A 19,332-nucleotide genomic window follows, 5' to 3' on the forward strand; every position below is an offset into this window, starting at 1 on the left:
CAGCCAAGTGTGGAACAGTGGAGAATGGGTAGCTTGTTTGCCACTCTTTGAAGCCTTCATCCATAGTAACTTCTTTCATGTGAAGGATGAATCGATGCTCATGTAAAGATTTCATTTATTTCCTGTCTTGCCACAGTCTTACATTTTGAGATTGCGAAAGCTGGCATTCCAAATGTCATCGCCGCATAAATAAAAACCTTGAGCCTTTTAGACTGCTAAGATCTTTTTCAAGGACGAGATGGACTGCAATTGAAGCTTGAAATTTTGACCAAAATGCTCATTTGGAAAAGAAGACACATCCTATTTATATCTCTTTTCCTAGCAAGTGAAAACGATGTTTCTGTCTGGCTGTGAGGTCATGGTTAATTGGCTGTTTTATTTTGGAGGAAAGTCGACTGGTTGAGTGGGAGTGGGGAGCAATGGGGAACTCCATTGACAGTTGTCTTAGCAGTGAGTGCCTTTCACTGTTGATTTCATTCAGATATGTTAAAATGATGAATACAGTAAATCCATTATTTTTCAACATAATGTAAGACTTCTTGTGCCCAGTCCAAAGAATGCCTCCTTCCTTGCTTGTCATGGTAGACTGGCAATGGGAAGAGCTGGGACAGCACTAATAGACAGAGAAGAGCTGTTCAAGCTCTTTAACCTTGGACTCTCTCCTGGGGCTTTCTGGAAGTACATGGAGAACTTGCTGAAAATGTGTGCTCAGCCCGCGCCAGTGGCTCTCAGCCTGCAGCTCGATGACTGCCCACTCTGTGGCTTACCTCAGCACAGGTGTGCACTACCACCCTACCCCCGGCTCACCTACATGTCAGATCCATCAGGCCTGAAATGAGCCCAAGAACTTGCCTTTCCAAGGAGTGCGCATGTGAACAGACACAGCCATATCAAGAACCACAACTCTACACAAATTGAACCAGCCTCACAGTTTAGGGCCCTGAATCAGTATTTCTAAATGTACCTGATGATTCTGATGGACAGTCAAAGATGAGAATTGCTGGAGGCTCCTTCATTTTCTAGGAGAGAAATGTCTCATTTCTAGAATCTGGGTGACTTTTAGGTAGTGATGTCAGGGACCCTTAAAAGATTATGGGGGAAATAAAAAGATAATGTTGGTAAAGCCTAGCTTAACTACAAGGTAGCCATCTAGTCTCCTTGGTTACTCATGCCCTGTCCATTTCCTTCTACAAGCATTGCTTTCATTCAAAATAAGTCTGTGTTTTCATGTTCTGACATTAGCACTGCAGGATGAATATTTGGATCAGTTGCTAAAGGGCCTACTTAACCGCTGCTTCTCAAACGTAGCTGCACACTGCAACCAGCCAGGAAATGCCTGGAAGCACTGGTGTCCGGGGGTCCCTCCCAGATGTTGCTTTTTTACTGGCATGGGTGGATCTGAGGACAATGATTTTTAAAGCTCCATGAGTGACTTCAATATGCATCAGAAATTGCCAGTTGTCAACAGTGACTCTGGACAAATCCAGAAAGATATGCTTTAGGGCTGGCTCCTACTAGAACAGATCTGGCCAGCTGGCTTCTAATGTTATTGCCATTTGCTAGAACATGACATCTGAATCTCAGGAATTTGGGGGGAAAAACCCAGAAATGCATTTTCCACTGCTCTGAAGGCCATAAAGTCCAACAACAAGGCTCTAGAAGGTTCGGTGTCTGGAGAGAGTCAGATGCCCTGCTTCCAAGGGTGGTCCCTTCTTACTGCAACCTCCCAGGGAGCACAGTGTTTTGAATTCACAGCGTAAGGCCAAGTAGACAGGAGCAAACTCACCTTGTACAGGCCTATAAGGTGTCCCAACCCCAGCCATGAGGATGACTTTACCTTTCTGACTTGACCTCTCCAAGGTTCCACCTCTTAATGCTGATGAATCGGTTACCACATAGGAATTTTGGAGGTCGTGTTCAGCCAGTAGCAGCATGTGACTACTTAGGATTGACTTAGCTCTCAGATACCTCAGTGGAGCTTACAGGGTAAAGGAAGGAATGTGAACTGGTATTCGTAGACTTTGGCAGACAAATCCCTCCCTGTCGCAGAGGACAAAACACAGGTGGCCAGAATCACTCTGCTGGAGTGCCTCTCCAGGATGAGAGAAAGCCCAATCTAGAGGCTTTCTTTTAGATCAGAATCTCCCCTTTCAAGGTACAGATAACTGAGCGGAGCTGAGCGGTCTTTACACAAGGTCTTTACAAAAGTTACCTTTCCCCCTTTCCGCTCCTCTTTTATCTTTCTGTGCTGGACTTTATAGGGACAAATGCAGTTGCGCTCTGAGTCCATGACATAAAGCAGCCAGGCCAGGCCCCTGGGACAATTATGCAGTGGAAGATAGGAATCTAGTTTCTTCTTTCTAGGAGCAGACAGTTTACCCTGGGAGATAAGATCTGACCGTATCAGGTGTTAGAAACAGCAGGTGAAAGTTAAGTGCCCAATGAGACAGGCCTTAAGTGCTGTTTGAGCTGAGAGGGGGCATTGGCTCCCCAAGCTAGGAAGGCTGTGTGACTCTCCAGCTAGGGAAAGGATGTAGAACATTTAAGAAGACAGCTCTTCTGGAAGTCACTCAGGGCAGTGGTGTGGACACTGGACTTTCCATATGTGCCCGACAGACAGGAGAGACCTGACGGAAGAGTAGGAGGTAGTGTGTCTATATCAAAGATGAATTCATAGACAGCAGAGAGTGCAGCACTGCTATTTTGAGTATATTTGAGCCTCGGTGAGGGGTGGGAACTCAAAGCCTGAGCCTGAGAAGAGGTGAAAGTTCAGGACTCCTGTGTTTCTAAGTCTGGGCTATGTGGGTGTCTATGAATAAAACTAAGAGCCATGTTACTGAAGCGCAGTTTACCCAGCCTTCTTGCATTTGTGTGGTCTGCTTACCATGAACCTAAAGCAACTATAGGAGGCCAACAGGCTTTGTGAGGGCTGCTGAGAAGCTGCTGTGGAAAGGCATGGCGCTTCCTGTGGCATCTCTGGGTCATCGTGTGCTTATTTCGTGACATGCTTCACAGGTTTTAGTCATCACAAGGTGTGAACATTACTTGTCGAAGGTGAAAAGGCTGATTCCATGTGGGCGTTTGATCTGGTCTAGGTGGAGTGAGGCTGCACACCCATTGCTTGGGGATAACTAAATCTCAAGTTTTCAAAAGCTGAACTCTGTCGAGCGGTGGGTCCAGCGTGACATAGTGTCCATCTGAGACGGATGCAGTAGGCACCCTTGGCTGTGACTCCACACTGGTCCAGTGGACCTCAAAGAAGCCTGGCCCTGTCTAGACTCTTCCCTAGAGCAGTGGCAGGTTAGCTAGCTGCATCCCCGGCTGCTGCAGGCTCGCTGTAGCTTCCTCTCAGAAGCAGAGAAAGTAGGAATGTCCTCCTCCATCATGTTATTTTGCTTCCGACACTTACAGATTCACGGTAACTTGTGTTCCAGAAGGAAGAATGTAAGATGCCCTCTGTAACTGGCCCTGGTTGCGGGATGTTGTGCTGTATCTGTACGCTCATCACACTACTTTCAAACCTGGTCGCTTTTTCTTGATTTCTGTAAACAGAAAGGACATGGAGATCATATTCTACAAGAGACCAGTTTCTGAAGGAACAGATGATGTAAAATAGGAGCTGAGATCTGGGTCATCTTTGCCCATGATGTCTCTTTCTTCAGAGAGGAACTACGGAAATGTTTAGTAAGAGTCTGTGGGTTCAATGTCGGTTCAAAAGACGGAACCTGGGAATGTTTGTCCCTTCCTGCGGAAGTGTTGCTGCCTCCCCTGAGACAAAATCTGATAGCATAGCAGAAGGAAACGCTAAGATAGGAAACGCTAAGATAGGAAACGTGTCTTCTGCTTCCAGCTTCTCAGCTGGCCACTGTTTTCTTGAGAAAGTGAGTCAGTGAAGAAGATGCCCCTCGGTGGCTCTTTCTGGTCTGGTGGGGACATGGGTACAGCAGGAAATAGAATGAGATCCCCAGTTTAGCTGGAGAGAAGCTCGTGGCACCATCTTTCTAGGAGCGTCTGTCTTCTTTATTTTCGTCACGTCTTAGCCAGGCCAGTCTCTGAGGCATCCTTTTTCTGATTTACTTAAAATAAGAGTGAGATTTTTTTTCCCTTTATTTTGGGTAATTTTTCATTTAGGATGTAGCCCTTGGAGTCCCATATTAACTCAAGGCTTTGAAACTTCCCAGGGTAGGAAACTCAGGATCTTACTAAGTGTGTGCCCTAGGGATCCTTCCCCTTCTAAGAGAATTCATTTGTGTGTCTACAAAGGTATCGTACCCAGCACCTCTGGCTGCTGAGGAATGAGATGATGTTTAGATACTCCCTCTTCTCATAGGACTGCCATGCTAAATGGAGGTCTTAAATGACCAACTTTTAAAGAAACCTTGAGTGTCAGAATACAGATGGAAGGAAAATCCTAAGTGAACACCTCGTTATCTTTACCAGGTTAAGGTTCTGCATGTCTACCGCCTATGTGAGGCCATGAAACCCTACAGATCTCTCAGTCAGCACATCCCACCCCCGTAAAGGCCACTGAGCTCTGTGTAGATGCGGCTCTGTGGGATGTATTCTGTGCTTTCAAACAACAATCGGTGCAAAGTTACAGTGTTCTGTGAGCTGCAAAGTTCGTCTTCCTCACAGATGTTTAGAAGATCATCATGTGACTACACAAAAAATTGATCTCTTCTGCTATGGTGGGCATTTGGACTGTGCCCAGTTTTAAAGAGCATAAATATTCTTCCCTGTGTCTTTTGGTACATGCACATATGTATTCCTGACAGGTCTATTCAAGAAGTGTGGTTGCCCGGCATAGGCGTGCGAGTATCAACTTTACCAAATATTGCCTAATGCTTTGAGTTTGGTTTTTGTTTGTTTGTTTGTTTGTTTGTTTGTTTTTTAGAAAGTTCTTGGACTCTCACCATCTGTGTGTACAAACATTGGCTACACACAATGCTGCCCAAACTTCCTGTTGACAGAAATACCAGAAGCTAAGAAGTCCATCATATTTTAAAATATTAAGTATGAAGAACTGCCAACCTCGACTTCCACTCTGTGCCTATCAGCCTCACCTCTCTCCCTGTGGCCCCGTTAGCTGTGAACTGGGTTTGTTCACCCAACCCCCCTGGACATGGGCTAAAACTCTGCCCTACTTCTCTACCCCTGGGCAGCGCTTTTTGCTTGGCTTCCCAGCCTCTACACCTGTGGGTTTCTGAACTAGCAGATGCCCCAAGGGGAGACCAGGTCAAGCCCAACTGAATGAGCTTTTCTCTTCCCTGGTTCTTTGTTCTTCAAATCTTCCGTATTCCGGAAGCTTTTCTGTGCTTTCATCACACTTTTGTAGTTTTAGATGTATTTTTTTTTAATATATTTTAAGTTTATTCTTTGTATTGGTAAGGTGATACAAGGGTGGCCTGGAAGAGCTCAAATTGAATGGAGAGCATAACAGGTGTCTGACACAATTAACATTAAAAACAGGAGAGCTTTACCATGGCTCATAGCTTTGGAGATTTGAATGTTAGTTGGTTGGTTAGTTAGTTTGGTTAGTTAGTTGGTTAGTTGGCCCTGTTGATTTCAGGTTTTCAGCTAAGCAGTACATTGTCCTGGGAGCCATGATAAAACAAGCTGCTCATCTTACAGTGGTGGTGGTAGGCAGCGACAGTTGGAGAGAGGGACATGCCTCGATGACCTCACGTTGACCTCACTCTCTCACACACTTCATTCGATTCTTAAATCTTCCACTACCTCCTAGTAATGCCAGGGGCTGGCGAGCAAGTCTTTAACACATGGGCTTTTGAGGGACTCTACAGATCCCAACTATTACAAATGAATACCAGACTGAGGTAGAGATAGAGAATTACCTCAAGAAGAGTTTACGTCACTGACAATAAAAAAGAAATGCTTCAATAATTATAATTACACTGAAAATATAAAGAAATAGAAAATATGAGAGGAGCCAAATGAAAATTTCTGAATGTGAAAAAAAAACATGGCTGTACTTGAAATAAAAATGTTCAGTGGTTACCCCAACAGAGTTGAGGCAACAAAGGAAAGAGCCAGTGATTTGAAAGCAGAACCATAAAAGTACTCAGTCTGAAGAGCAGGAAGAGAATAGATTGGAAGGGGAAAGAGAACTGGGCCTCAGGGATCCCCAGAGCTTAATAGATGTGTCAGGAAGGATACAGTGGTTTTCAACCTGTGGGTCATGACCCCTTTGGGGGGATTGGAAAAACCCTTTTACAGGGTTCACTTAAGACCATCGGAAAACACAGAAATTTACATGATGATTCATAACAGTAGCAGAATTATAGTTATGAAGTAGCAATGAAAATAATTTTATGGTTGAGGGTCACCACAACATGAGGAACTGTATTAAAGGGTCACAGCATTAGGAAGGTTGAGAAGCATGGGTCCAGACATTTGCAGTCTGTCAGTTCTCAGCCCCCTCCAGTTCCTGTTCTGCTCTCCTGTCTAGAGATATCCACACATCCAGCACTCCACACCGTTTGACATGGAAACAATTCCACATTGAATGACATTAGATTTGTAAGTGAGGCCTTACTTTTACAAGATTTTTGCCGAGTTTTAATGAGATTGTTTTCAGTGATGGCTGCAGTATCAGACATGAAGATAGATGTATGGAAGTTTGTCTGTACATTCATAACAATCAAACCAATGTCTCCAGGCTCTTTAAGTGAATATTCATTACTTAAAAGGGAGTTCAAATTATACGCACTTGTCAATTTTCTGGAATGTGACTCAGACCCGAACCAGGACGTGATGAAGTCTTGCCATAGGAAATGTGTAATGGAGGCACTTCAGAATTTAGAGACTCGTATTTGGAGAGAAATCTGAGCTGTTTCCAGCATTTCTGGTTCACAGTTTCTGGGAAGATAGAGGTGTCACATTCCAGGTGGTGCCTTCCTGAGGTTGACATATATGAAGATAATCAGGTGGGAGACATTTTGTTGTTGTTGTTACAGACATGTGAGGTGTGATGTGGCACTGGCAGTGTCCAGGAGATAGATGGAATGCGGAGACTAAAGATGTGGAAGCCGAAGTTTGAGGAGGTCCCTTGAGTGAAAAGAGGTTCAAGGACAAAGCATGAGAGAGTGTCTACATTCTGGTTAAAACAAGCATTGGAAGAGAAACGAGCAGAGACGAGAGACGACCTGGAAGACATAGCTCTGAAGTCTAGGTGGGAAATCCCATCGAGGCGATTAAACAGTAGAGTAGGAGCTCAGAGATCCTGCACCTCAGGCCCTCAGTGGAGCAGTCACTGCCTGGCCAGCCACGTAGATGTGGGGTGCTGAGTGCACAGTAAGAAGCTAAGCAGGAGTGTGCAGGCAGGGACCACTAGCCCTTTGATTTCTAATATAATTTGGAATGTTATTGTTACAATTCTTTGCTTCCCATTCATTTTCTTGCACCCCAGCAATTGTTTCCTAGTATTGCTTTAAAAATGATACATCTTCATGTAAAACCCAAACTAGCATAACCACAGAAAATCACAGGGCAGCGAGGGAGTGTTTTCCTCTAAACATGGGCATATGTAATGACTTAATTCTAATAATCCCATGTATAGTTTGTTGAAGCAGTTTCTTTTATTGGGAACTATATTGGTCAGTGAAGATGCATTTTAGCCCTGAACTGGTTTTAAATTTCAAAACGTGGCTAAGGAGAGAGAGGATCAGATAGAAACACATACACAGAGAGAGTTGTGAAAATTATACTTTGTATTTTTCAGTTATTGATTAAGCTGTCTTTCCCATTTCTGACTTTACTATGAGTCAAAGAGTTTGGCTTCTCAACCTCTGGGAAATCTATGCAGTTGCAGAATATGAGATTTTAGAGGCTGAAAGTAACCTGGTAGAAATTCAAATCCATCTTTTATCTTTTAGATAAAAGCCTTTGAAATCCTTTTAGTGTGAAGTTATCAGCAGGCTTGATTCTCATATAACCTCATTACCAACCCCAGGATTCTTCAGAATGCATAGAGAGCCATGCTCTGTGACTAAACTCAGTTTTGATCACTGCTCCAGCTCAGTGATAAGCCACATGTGGTTCACCTGGTTCTGCTCGGGAAATTCCATCTGCGCGCCCCAACACACCCTTGGAGATCCCAGATCACAGTACATATTGAAGGCACTCATAAAATGCGCACCAGTGAAACCACTTCAACTTTATTTGAGCATCTCAAAACCATATTTAACTGCAGAAGCTTTTTCTGCATTAACATTTCATGACTCACCTAGGGCTTTGCAAGTTAGGAAGTGGAATGGAGGCCTTTGAGAAACTGCTGTTTCAGAATGAAGGTCTCTACTGTGGGAGGTGATGGCCATGTTCTCAATATATCTTTGTTTCATGGATTACACTTGATGGTGTTTCGGGAAAAATTCTTTCCCAGCATTTTCAATGAACTCCATTCTCCCCTCACCACAGAAGAACATACATTAGTTTATTAGATATTAGGGTTTTGCACACTTCCCTGAAAAAATATTTTAATCAGCTGCTGGAACCAGAACCACTTGAATTTGAAGGAATAAACCTCCTATTGATAAACTGAGAGAAAAATAAGAAGAAAAAGTAGATGCATCCAGTTCACCAATTGTTATCTTACGGCTTATTTCAAACCAGATCATTCATTACTTGAGGTACAAACCTGGTTTCCCAAACTGGCGCTTGTAGTGATTTACTCATTCCATCTGGGTGTGATGGTAACTGTGCACATTTACATTCTAGCCGCACCGCCTCTGGCAGCTGCTCAGGTTGCCTGCACGAAGCAGAGCCAGGAGATAAGAACATTCCTGCTGCTTTTACTGCTTTTCTACAACATTTGAAGTTGGGCTGGGAGTGGGAGAGGTGTCCCCATCGTGGCCATAAATGTCCATCGTCTGATGCCAAAGAGGGAAAGCAGCCCTCTTTGGAAGATGGGGTAAATCCCTTAGGCCTCTGGTCTTCATTTCTTAAAGCCTGCCAAACAGAGGCAGATGAGAAACCCGCCCCCCTCTTCATCCAATAGCCAATCACCTCCACCTTTAATTAGAGGCTAGGGCTTGTGGGGATTTGCCAGGTGTAATGCTTTTAACTGTTCACCCCCAGATGACCTCACTTACCCTAATCCCCAAGAACTCCACAGGACCCTGGGCTGGCTGGAAACTGCCTCAGTCTGACTCCAGGAAACAGAATTTCAGGCAAGGTGCACTGTGGGGACAGCACCCCAGATGGGGAATAAACATCCTTAACAATGTCACCCCGGGGAAAGGAGCTGCCATTGGTCAGCTTCAGAGATGATTCTGGGTGCTGGGAGGTGAGCACGTCTAGGAAGACATTTAAACCCTCGAGTTTGCATGATTTTCTGCATGTCTCAGTGTGGTCTATATTAGCTCATTCCTGGGACCTAATATCTTACGCTTTCTTCTTTGAATGTTAGCTCTTTGGTAAAAAGCTGCCAAAATCATGACAGAGTCTGATGGGGAAATTTTTATTGCCTAATAAATAATTCCATAGGCCATAATTCCATATTAGCAACTAAATACCCCAAATGTATAAAGCATGCAGAGTTAGAGCCAAGATATGGATGAAAAACAGCTGAGTGACACTTCTTAAGAATTATTCATTCTCTTATAATATGAAGGCGGGGCTGCAGCACTCTCCTACACCCAGGCTCACGGAGCTGCATGCTGCCTGCAGGCCATAAATCCTTACACTGGTGCTGTCATTTTTCTTTAATTCTCTGTGAAACTCTGGAAGAAATCTCAAGTGCTCTTCTCAAGATGAAGAGGGACTGTAGACTGCCATAGTGGTTATCATCTGACAGAGGGACATGGAAATCAGAGGACGAGAAATATGTTTCCCCACATTTGGAGACCTGCAGTATAGAGTGAACATTCTAGGTCTGGCTGTTCTTGTGGCCAAAGTTTTTCTTTTGTGGAGAGTCATTTTTGCCCAACAAAATGGATCCACTTCTAACTCTTCTGACGTTATGGGGGAATACTTTACTGCTGGGGTCCAGCCTCGGCTTGGGTTCATGTCCTGAGATGGGGAAGGGGGTTCAAGGAAAAATTCTGACCACCAGGTGGATTGCACTCAAGTGGCCCCAAATAGCTTGAGCCATCTTTATTTATACTTAAGCAGAGTTTTTCTTACCACAGTTACATGAACAGCTCTATTATTTGGTCCTATTTTTGACTTTTAAGAACTACATCCTATTTTAAGAAATACATCACAATCATTATGAAAGTCTCCATTGTTTTCCTTTATGCTTTCTCACCCCCTCCAAAATTGTATTCTAGACATAGAGTTCAGCATTTTTGCAAGCTTAACTAAATATTGAGTCAGACACACCCTGCTCCTGCACCACTTCGTCAGCTGGCAGCTACTTGAGTTACAAAGTTAAAAAGGGATAGACATGGGCACAATGCTTTAAGGACAACAATATTCAAACCCAAACAATTCATTCATGTCTGCAGGATATGATTTTATAGAGTTCCCTTTTCTACATGAGGGTCCCATGTCTCACTCTCTCTGTAAAAGGCAGGCTTTGATAAGGCACTCCTTTCCCATCTCACTATACCATACTTCTACCAATATAAGCTCCTGTGTATGATAAAGATGGATCTCTCCATCCCATAGTTTATGCTACATTTTTTCCCCATTGGATCATACTAGATCTTATCATTGATTCTATATCTTGGTGTTCAGGGACCTTACTCTCAACAGTTGGCACTATGTGTATTCCTGAGGCTTTTTCTCTATACTGTGTGTGTGTGTGTGTGTGTGTGTGTGTGTGTGTGTGTATCTTACTCTCCTTTCCAGAACTATGAGACATGGTTAATGTTCCAAGTGTTTTCTCATATGTACCTAACTGTCTCTATTGAGCTAGAAAAGTTCCCAGGATTGGGAGCGATAGTTAGGAATTCCAGATAAGAGATTTGAGAAGCATTAGCCCCCTGCTGAATCTGAGAGGAAAATATTCGAGAAAGAACTGAATTCCCAGGGAAAAATGACAGCTGTTGCATGTGTGACTGACAAAGTAAAACTAAAAACCGCCCAAAGAATCACCAATATAATGAGAGAGAAAAGAGCCTGCAAGCTGCACGAATTTTCCAAATTCCTACGCTGTCCTGTGGACTACTGGTCCTTGCCAAGTGGGAGTCTGTTTCCACAGGCGCTTTGCCCAGAGGAAACCCGTTGGACAGCTAGACATATGCTGATCAGAGACTAGGCTGCACGGCTCCTGACACTTTACACACACACACACACACACACACACACACACACACACACACATACACACACACACACACACACACACACACACACACACACACACCACTATAATCTTCCATTCTCTGAAAACCTGTTGTTACCCTCTCCCACTTTTCTTTTAGGTCACTCCTCCATCTGCTTGAAAAATCACTACAATTCTCACCACCTATAAGCAGCCATCTGAACCATACATCCCCTAAAAACAAAAATAAGAGCAATGGTAAAATGTGTGGAAAGACACAGAGTTATGCTAGTACGTCTTGGTTTGGGCAGACTGCGATGGACAGAGACCAGTGTTCTGCAGAAGGCCGTCCCTCTGCCATGGTGAAGTGGATCTTAGCATGGAGGTTGTGTCCATCCTATGTACTGTCCTACCTTCCTGGGAATCACCTTGGTAGAGCATGGAAGACACTCAGAGTCATCACCTAGAGAAGCAGGAGACAGTCTATTTTGATAACTTTCTGTAAAGTGGAGGTTTGTCTCATTATTGGGGTCCCCGTTTAGGAAAAGTCTTCATTGGCATCTGAGTCATTTGATGTGTGGTGAGAGAACTGCTTCCTTTGGGATCTGGTTCCCTCAGCCATCATCTGTTGCTGTGAGAGCATTTCATGTAAAATGAATTTCAGAGGCATCCAGGAAGGCAGTCCGCTGTGTTCTTTTCAGTTAGACGGGGCTTGCACTTCCCATCTCAATTAAGGGTTATTTTCTCCTGACAGACACCAGATACTGCTACACTCAGCACACCATGGAAGTCACAGGAAACAGCATTTCTGTCACCAAACGCTGTGTCCCCCTGGAGGACTGCTTATCCACGGGCTGTCGAGACTCGGAGCATGAAGGCCACAAGGTCTGGGAAAGCATTAATTCCTTTCTACTCCCTTTACTGGATTCTCCAGGGCTCATTAGCAGAGCTTCCCACCCCCCACCCCATTCCCTACGTAGTCTGCCTCACTGTCTTTACGTGGCTGTGAAAATGTGATTGCTTTCCTGTTTGCTTTAGGAGAACACCAGTGTGTAGCAGGACAAACAGATGGAGTGTATAAACACATGTAAAGAGGATGCTGAAGATTATCATAGGCCTTTTCTACACTCAGAAGAGTCCTGAAAGGAGAGGGTCAGGGACCACTCATACCCATCTTGGTAGAGCATGGCAGATACTCTGAGTCTTCCACCTGAGGCAGCAGGAGGCAGTCTGTTTTGATAGCTTTCTGTAGAGTGAGGGTGCACATGTCATTATTGGGGTCCCAGTTTAGGGAAGTGCTCCAGTGGCACCAGAGTCATCGCATAGGTGATAGGAAAGGCACTCTTGTGGATTTGTTCCCCTTAGACTTCGGCTGGTGCCTGTGTGCAGAGCATTCTGTGTACAATGAGCGTTGAGGTGTCCAGGAAGGAGACTGTAAGGAATTCAGCATTGCTATCTCTGGAGTCCTGCTTTTCCTGCCATGTTTCAGCGCTGACCGTGGGGTCTGAACTTGTCACACTTTGGCCTTTACTTGACATCTGCCCACCTGTCAGACCACCTCTCTGGGCTTCAGGGAAACTCTTTTTCATAGTACCCTGGAACAGCATTGTCGCCAAGGGCTGCAGCTGTTTTCATTCATAAAAAGCAGAGATGATTTTTTAAGCTGCTTCTCAAATTCACTAAGAATTAAAACTTAAAACACCGCCTGCCTACTTGTTACTAGTTTGAAGAAAGGTCAAATCAAGGTTATTCCCTGACCCCTCCAGCAAGCTGGGCTTGGCTCTCTGGCATTATTGTGATTTTTTTTTTCCCCAGGAGGACCTCTGGTAATCTGAAGATGTGTCCGTTTCTTGTGTTACTCAGCTAGTATGAGAAAGACGGACTGGAATTTAAACTCACTCCTAACCGCTAGTCTCTCCTCTCAGCATTATGCTATTTTGGGGACTCGTGCTGGTTGTGGCCAAAGGTTTACATCTCTCCTGACTAGTAACTGTAGGATAACAACCACCTTATGAATGGGATTCATCTGGGATCTTGTTAACATTCAGATTCTAGTCTTTGAGGTGCTGGATATGGTGTGAGATTCTGCATGTCTAACAAGCTCCCAGTTGGGTGGCTGGTCAACACAGTGGGTAGCCATGGCCCCAAATAACTTCTGCCAATGAACCCTTGGGTTCGCTTCTTTCCTATGATTCAAGGGTAAAGCAATGTAAAGCAAGAGTAATTGAATGAATGAAAATCTTTCAAATGTCTCCCACTCATGAGAATGTTGTTGACTATACCCATAGTACTAATGAGGGTTAACATTCACATGACCCAAGTCATTGCCACTTTATCCTCATTGTGAAAATCTCAGAGAGGAAGTTTTTACCCTCTTAACAGACGTCCTCTTGTCAGGAAGAGCCTGTTTGAGGAAGGAAGGCAGTGTTCACAATTCCCAGTTTAGAGGCCGGAGAACTGTTGTCTTAGAGGATGGTGAGGCAGAGCAGCTAGCACAGGTGAGATGGCAGAAACAGAATGAAGGTCCCCTGAAACGTAGGCTGGAGTTTTCCATTCGGAGCATGCTGCTTCTAGATGGGATATTATTCTTGCCCTTCATGAATGTCAGGAGGTGGTCCTTTTGTAGAACAGACCGTTCTCATTTGCCAGGAGGGAGACTGTTCCTTCCGATGTCCCGCCTCCTTCTGAAACAGGCTGGCTTCTCTTGACCCTTTATTTATTTTCTTTCTTTCAGATCTGCACCTCCTGCTGCGAAGGAAATATCTGCAATCTACCACTCCCTCGAAATGAAACTGACGCCACATTTGCCACAACGTCACCTATAAATCAGACAAATGGGCACCCACACTGTGTGTCAGTGATTGTGTCCTGCTTGTGGGTGTGGCTGGGGCTCACCTTGTAGCAGTGCTCTCCACCAAATGTAGTCGAGCTCTGTGGGTTCCCCTGTGGCCCTGTGGCCCGTAGTCATGCATGAGTCATTGGCCTGGCAGTAGTGACACAGTGCAACCACAGCTCCCCGGGACATCGTCACAGCCGGGTATTCCCATTCCCATGAAGAACAAGCATTCCTTCAATGCTGTCATTTTCAGCCTAACCAAGACCCCATCTTAGTCAGCCTGTCCCTCATACAGACCCTGATTTCTATACCACAAGCCTGTGATGTTGCTCCAAGAAAGAGTTCTGCATTTATTGAGGTCTACGGAATCCATTCATGAGCTGCCGGAGATCCTGCACCCTCTGAGATGTGAGAAATAAGCCATGGATGCAGGCGATGTTCATTTTTCAGGAGGAGAGTAAAAGAACCACCGGCTTAATGCAAATCACAGCTTCACCCATGGCTTTAGAATTTTAAAACTTTAAATCCAAAATAAATGGAATAATTTCTTTGAGATTCTGATGGAGTCCCTGAAAGAGTAGCAAGTACTTTGCTCAATTTAATTTCCCTGGCTTTTCTTATCTTAACATAGTGGAAACATGTTCCTTTTGCTCTTGGTAGAAGACAAAAAAAAAAAAAAAAAAAAAAAAAGGCAATTATAAAAGTTGGTTGTATTTGCAGAAGTGATGAGAGAAAGATTTCGTGATGAAATTAGCATCCACGAGAGGAAGTTTCTCCCTTCTTAGAACTGGAAAACTTGGTCTTGATGTGAGAACTAACTGGGCTTCCGGAGTTCCTGGTTCCCAGCTGGGCCAGTAGCATCTACAGAGTCATAAAGTGGGGTGGGATTCCTTTTTCCAGGTGTTGCATTCCATTCAGATATAGATAAACTAGTCAGAGAAAGGACTTCAGAATAAAAGGAAGCTTTGTGGAGGTTAGTCCGAGTTCATTTGGAAGGCCCGGAAATGGCTAAGCAAAATTCTTTCACTGTCCAGAGTATGTACTGCCAAAGAGCCCTCTCCTTCCAAAACCAAGTGACTTTAGGGAGAAAGTTCCTAACTGGATTATCAATAGGTCAATAAGATAAGAATACATATGTGCTAGAATGAGAAGAAGATGATTGTTAGTAGTATGGTAGCCCAAGGGGTAGTATTTGTTTCTCTCAGATACTTCTTTTGAAGTAAAAAAGATTTTCATCATCCGTCATGTATTTTTTATCCTAGAAATTGCATTGTCTTCTTCTTCCTCATAAATTCTTTAAATGACACTTATTTTTGTATGCCATAACCTAGAAACTAAAATATATTTCAAAAATTTCTTTTTTTTCTGAACAAAATATGAAATTCAAATGCTTGTTTTCAACAGTTCTAGAGCTTATCAGTATTCATGGAGAGTTATCTATGATCCTTGCACTGATGTTGAAAAGTTAATTTGCTGCGAGCATGAGTTATGTTCTTGCTTCAAGGGTTTTGCTCACGGTTTCTTCAGAAGCATTGTCTCAGAACTATTTACGCAGAGACCATCATGGCCCGAGTATCTGTGCTGGGCTGTGTTGATATGGAACTTGGTAGAGCAATACCTGCATTGTTCAGATATAGCTGTCCTGCACAGGGAACTTGAGCTCATAAAATGAGACCCCCCTCAGGGACCAAATATGAACAGACAGCAGAAACTCTGATACAAGTCACTGAAGTTGCATCATACAGCCTTAATTCAGAGTTTGGCAGGCTTATCAATTTCTTGCTTATAATTGGGGGTGGAGAGCAGGAAAAAGGGGCGTGTAATAAGCACGTGCCAGGCACTTTGCTAAGCACTTTACATAGTTGGGCCATATAACCCTACAGCAATTCTGTAAGGAACAGTGCATATTTATACTTTACAAATGAAGGTCCTGAGGCTCAAAGATGTTTGATAGATGAAGCCTTTTCCTTCAGATTTAGTGTATGTGGGATGTGACAGGTTTGAACAGAAAGGGGGGTGGAATTTCTCTGCTAGGAAAACTTACAGGCCTGACTTCATAGGAATTTGCCCATCTTATCCCATAGAGCACATCCTGCTTCTCAGGATGACATTTGCATGTGTCCCCAGTTGATGCTTTTTCTTTGGGGAGTAAAGTTAAGGCTTCCTTATTTATCCCTCTTGTGAAAAGAGGAGACAGTTGAACTTGCATCTAAAGATGCTTTAAGATAATGGGAATTTGATGTTGTACATAGCTACAAGTACCATTTTTGTGCATGGTCACACTCCACTGACATTTTCCAAGTGCTGCATGCAATCTGAACAAGAGACAAGGAACTGACCACATTAGAGCCTCCCTGGCTGGTTCACAGGGATAAGGTTCTCAAGGGGTATAATGGCAGCCACTGTACACATGTGCTGCGCGTATCCCTAATGCCTTTCAAAGTGGCTTTTGTTTAATTCTCTTCAAAGAATGTGATTTGTTCACCAACCCTAGCCTCAAAAAGCCAAGGAAGGACCATCCATGTAGAAGGTCCAGGACAAGTTAGCCATCTGACTATTCTGTCACTTTAAACTTTCCATTAAACCTCACCATTGGTGATGGCTTAACATGCAAAGAGCCATGATGCATATATGAACCTATGTGCCACATATTTATTTTTAAACTCCCTTCTACATCCATGTCAATATGGCATTAATGCCTAAATGTAAATACTGTACATTTTGTAAATCAATGAATAAAGATTTTAAGTGTGTTTAAGCTTCTTCCTGCTAGTGTGTATGTCAATCAGTGATTAATACACCAGGTTATATTCAAACCAGGGCCTTAGCACCACAGTGGACTTCTTTCATGGGCTCACCTTCCAGAGATTTCCCGGTCAAGAAATACGTACCGGGCGGTGGTGGCACACGCCTTTAATCCCAGCACTTGGGAGGCAGAGCCAGGCGGATCTCTGTGAGTTCAAGGCCAGCCTAGTCTACCAAGTGAGTTCCAGGAAAGGCGCAAAGCTACACAGAGAAACCCTGTCTCGAAACCCCCCCCCCCAAAAAAAAATACATACCTGAAAAATACTCTCTCATGCCAAATGATTCATACAGAGGTAAGTGCTTGGAAAATCAAAGGGAAAGACTGACTTTTCAATTTGCTTTACAGTTTCCTTTGAACATTTCTTTGTTAAATCAAAAACCATGGAGATATCTATACCTGTGTGTGTTTGTGTGTGTGTGTGTGTGTGTGTGTGTGTGTGTGTGCGCACACGCGCGCACGCGCGTGCGCTTGCACTCCTGCGTAGGTGTATGCTCACATGTGACGTGTATGAAGGTGAGAAGGGAACTTTTGGGAGTTGGTTCTCTCCTTCCAGTGAAGTCGGAGGACACATTCCAGGAGTTCTTCCACCCACCACTGGTTCAAATTTGGTTGGCAGGCTTGTGAAGCATGAACTTTTACCCACTGAGCCATCTTGTTAGCTCCCCAAATGTGCTTCAACTCCACCTTCTGTAGCAGGAATGTTAAAGAGTCTTATTAATAAAATCAAACCCGGGGCCAGTTATTGGGGTGAACACTGGAAGATCAGAGAGACAGAACTAACCACAGCTAACCTCACCTGGCCAACTTCTCAGCTGGTCCTATTTTCTCAGACTGGAAGCTTCTGTGTCCTCATCCCAATGGCTCTCAGCTGAACTGTGCTGCTAGAAGCCTGAAAGCTTAACCAGCCAAATGCTTCTAGTTTCTGGTCCTCACGCCTTATATACCTTTCTGCTTTCTACCACCACTCCCTGGGATTAAAGGCGTGTGTCACCATGCCTGGCCGTTTCCAATGTGGCCTTGAACTCACAGAGATCCAGAGGGATTTCTTCCTCTGGAGTGCTAGGATTAAAGGTATGAGTGCCACCATTTTCTAGCCTTTGTATCTAGTGGCTGTTCTGTCTCTGACCCCAGATAAGTTTATTAGGGTGCATAATATTTTGGGGAACACAATACCACCACAACCTTCATTCTCATGTGTTACTCTTCTTAGCAAAATATTAAAACCATAGCTTCGTCTGTTAGCAAACTCGAATCTTACTTTTTGCAAATTGCAGTCCTTGTAATAAGCTGAGTGTAAATTTTCTTTGTAGTGCTATTTCAAACTGAAATTTAAAATTCGGAGTCTGAGAAATGACTTCTCTAGAGTCCTCCTTTTGGTTCTAATGGCAATGCTGACTTTTGTGTATGATTTTATCTCCAAAACACTTTAAAATGCTCCGTGCATTGCTTCCATTGATCAAGATGAACACATTTACTGTTTGATAGCTACAGCTTTGCTGTGTCCAAGGAAGGTCACACTAGCAGTTTATCTCAAGAGACTCTGATTCCCCTTTGTTCCATGTCACTAGGATGACATGCATGATGCCTCCCCCTTTCTCTGGCAGCTTTACTAGAAAGTTATTGTTCGGGTTGCTGAGTTGAAGGTGGAAGGAACATTAGGAACCATCTGGTCTACCCCCTTTGTTTTCTATTCGTGAGAAAAGAATCCCAGAGAACCCAGACCATTTGTCACTGCAGACACTACATGACCGTGTTAAGGATCAAATTCTGCTGAGTGTCCCTTCTGTGATGCTCAGAGTAATCAAACACTGGCAACAGGAAGCAGTTTAGAGGTGCCCCTCTTCTTTACTCTGGCTGTAGGTTAAGAAGTGCCGTGAGTATCATCAAGGCAGGGAATAGAAGCTGGAAAGGGAAAACTTCCTATAAGAAAGCAAGGAAGCTGAATAAAAGGGTGCCCACCCTAATTTGAGAAGAGAAACACTCAGAGAAATAATCACTTTTAGGCTCATGAACTAAAGAGAGCAATTTGGGAAAATTGTACAATACAATATCATTTAGTTGGACATATTTTCTCAGGGGGTTACTGTATATCTAGAATTATGAACTAACCTTCCTAAACCTTGTGTACTAGAGTTCAGGCCTCCACTGACATCCCCACTTGAAGAGATGCCAGGGATTGTGTTGTCTAATTAGGGAAAGTTCATCCATAAAGAAAGTCTACTGAGTGTGGACATATGGAAAAAGCACCCCAGAGTCAGCCAGGAGACAAACAGAACAGCTAAAAATAAATCATAACCTCAATAAACACATTCATCTCTGTAGAGAATTCAAAATCAATGTAATGTCTGGGTCCTACTCTATCTACAGAGATGCCTGACTGTTGGGACAGTCTGCACCAGAGTCCAAGCACATCTGTCTACTCAGCCGTGTTTTCCGAGTAACAACCTCTCAGCTGACTAGGCCTGG

The 19,332-nt window shown here is 43.8% G+C and overlaps 1 protein-coding gene across 3 annotated transcripts in view; it reads left to right on the forward strand.

Moving 5' to 3' along the window:
- Positions 1-16,823, forward strand: part of Lypd6 (LY6/PLAUR domain containing 6) — a 129,965-nt gene extending 113,142 nt beyond the window's left edge. For all 3 annotated transcript variants that reach the window (XM_052724764.1, XM_052724761.1, XM_052724762.1), the window contains 2 exons: positions 11,979-12,109; positions 13,959-16,823. In XM_052724764.1, the coding sequence (XP_052580724.1) occupies positions 11,979-12,109; positions 13,959-14,126 (299 nt within the window). In that variant the 3' untranslated portion in view covers positions 14,127-16,823. The remainder of the gene's footprint in view (positions 1-11,978; positions 12,110-13,958) is intronic.
- The last annotated feature ends 2,509 nt before the right edge of the window (positions 16,824-19,332 follow it).

This window comes from Peromyscus californicus, unplaced genomic scaffold (genome assembly GCF_007827085.1).
Source record: "Peromyscus californicus insignis strain IS unplaced genomic scaffold, ASM782708v3 Scaffold_7__1_contigs__length_154581171, whole genome shotgun sequence".
Taxonomy (NCBI): Eukaryota; Metazoa; Chordata; class Mammalia; order Rodentia; family Cricetidae; genus Peromyscus; species Peromyscus californicus.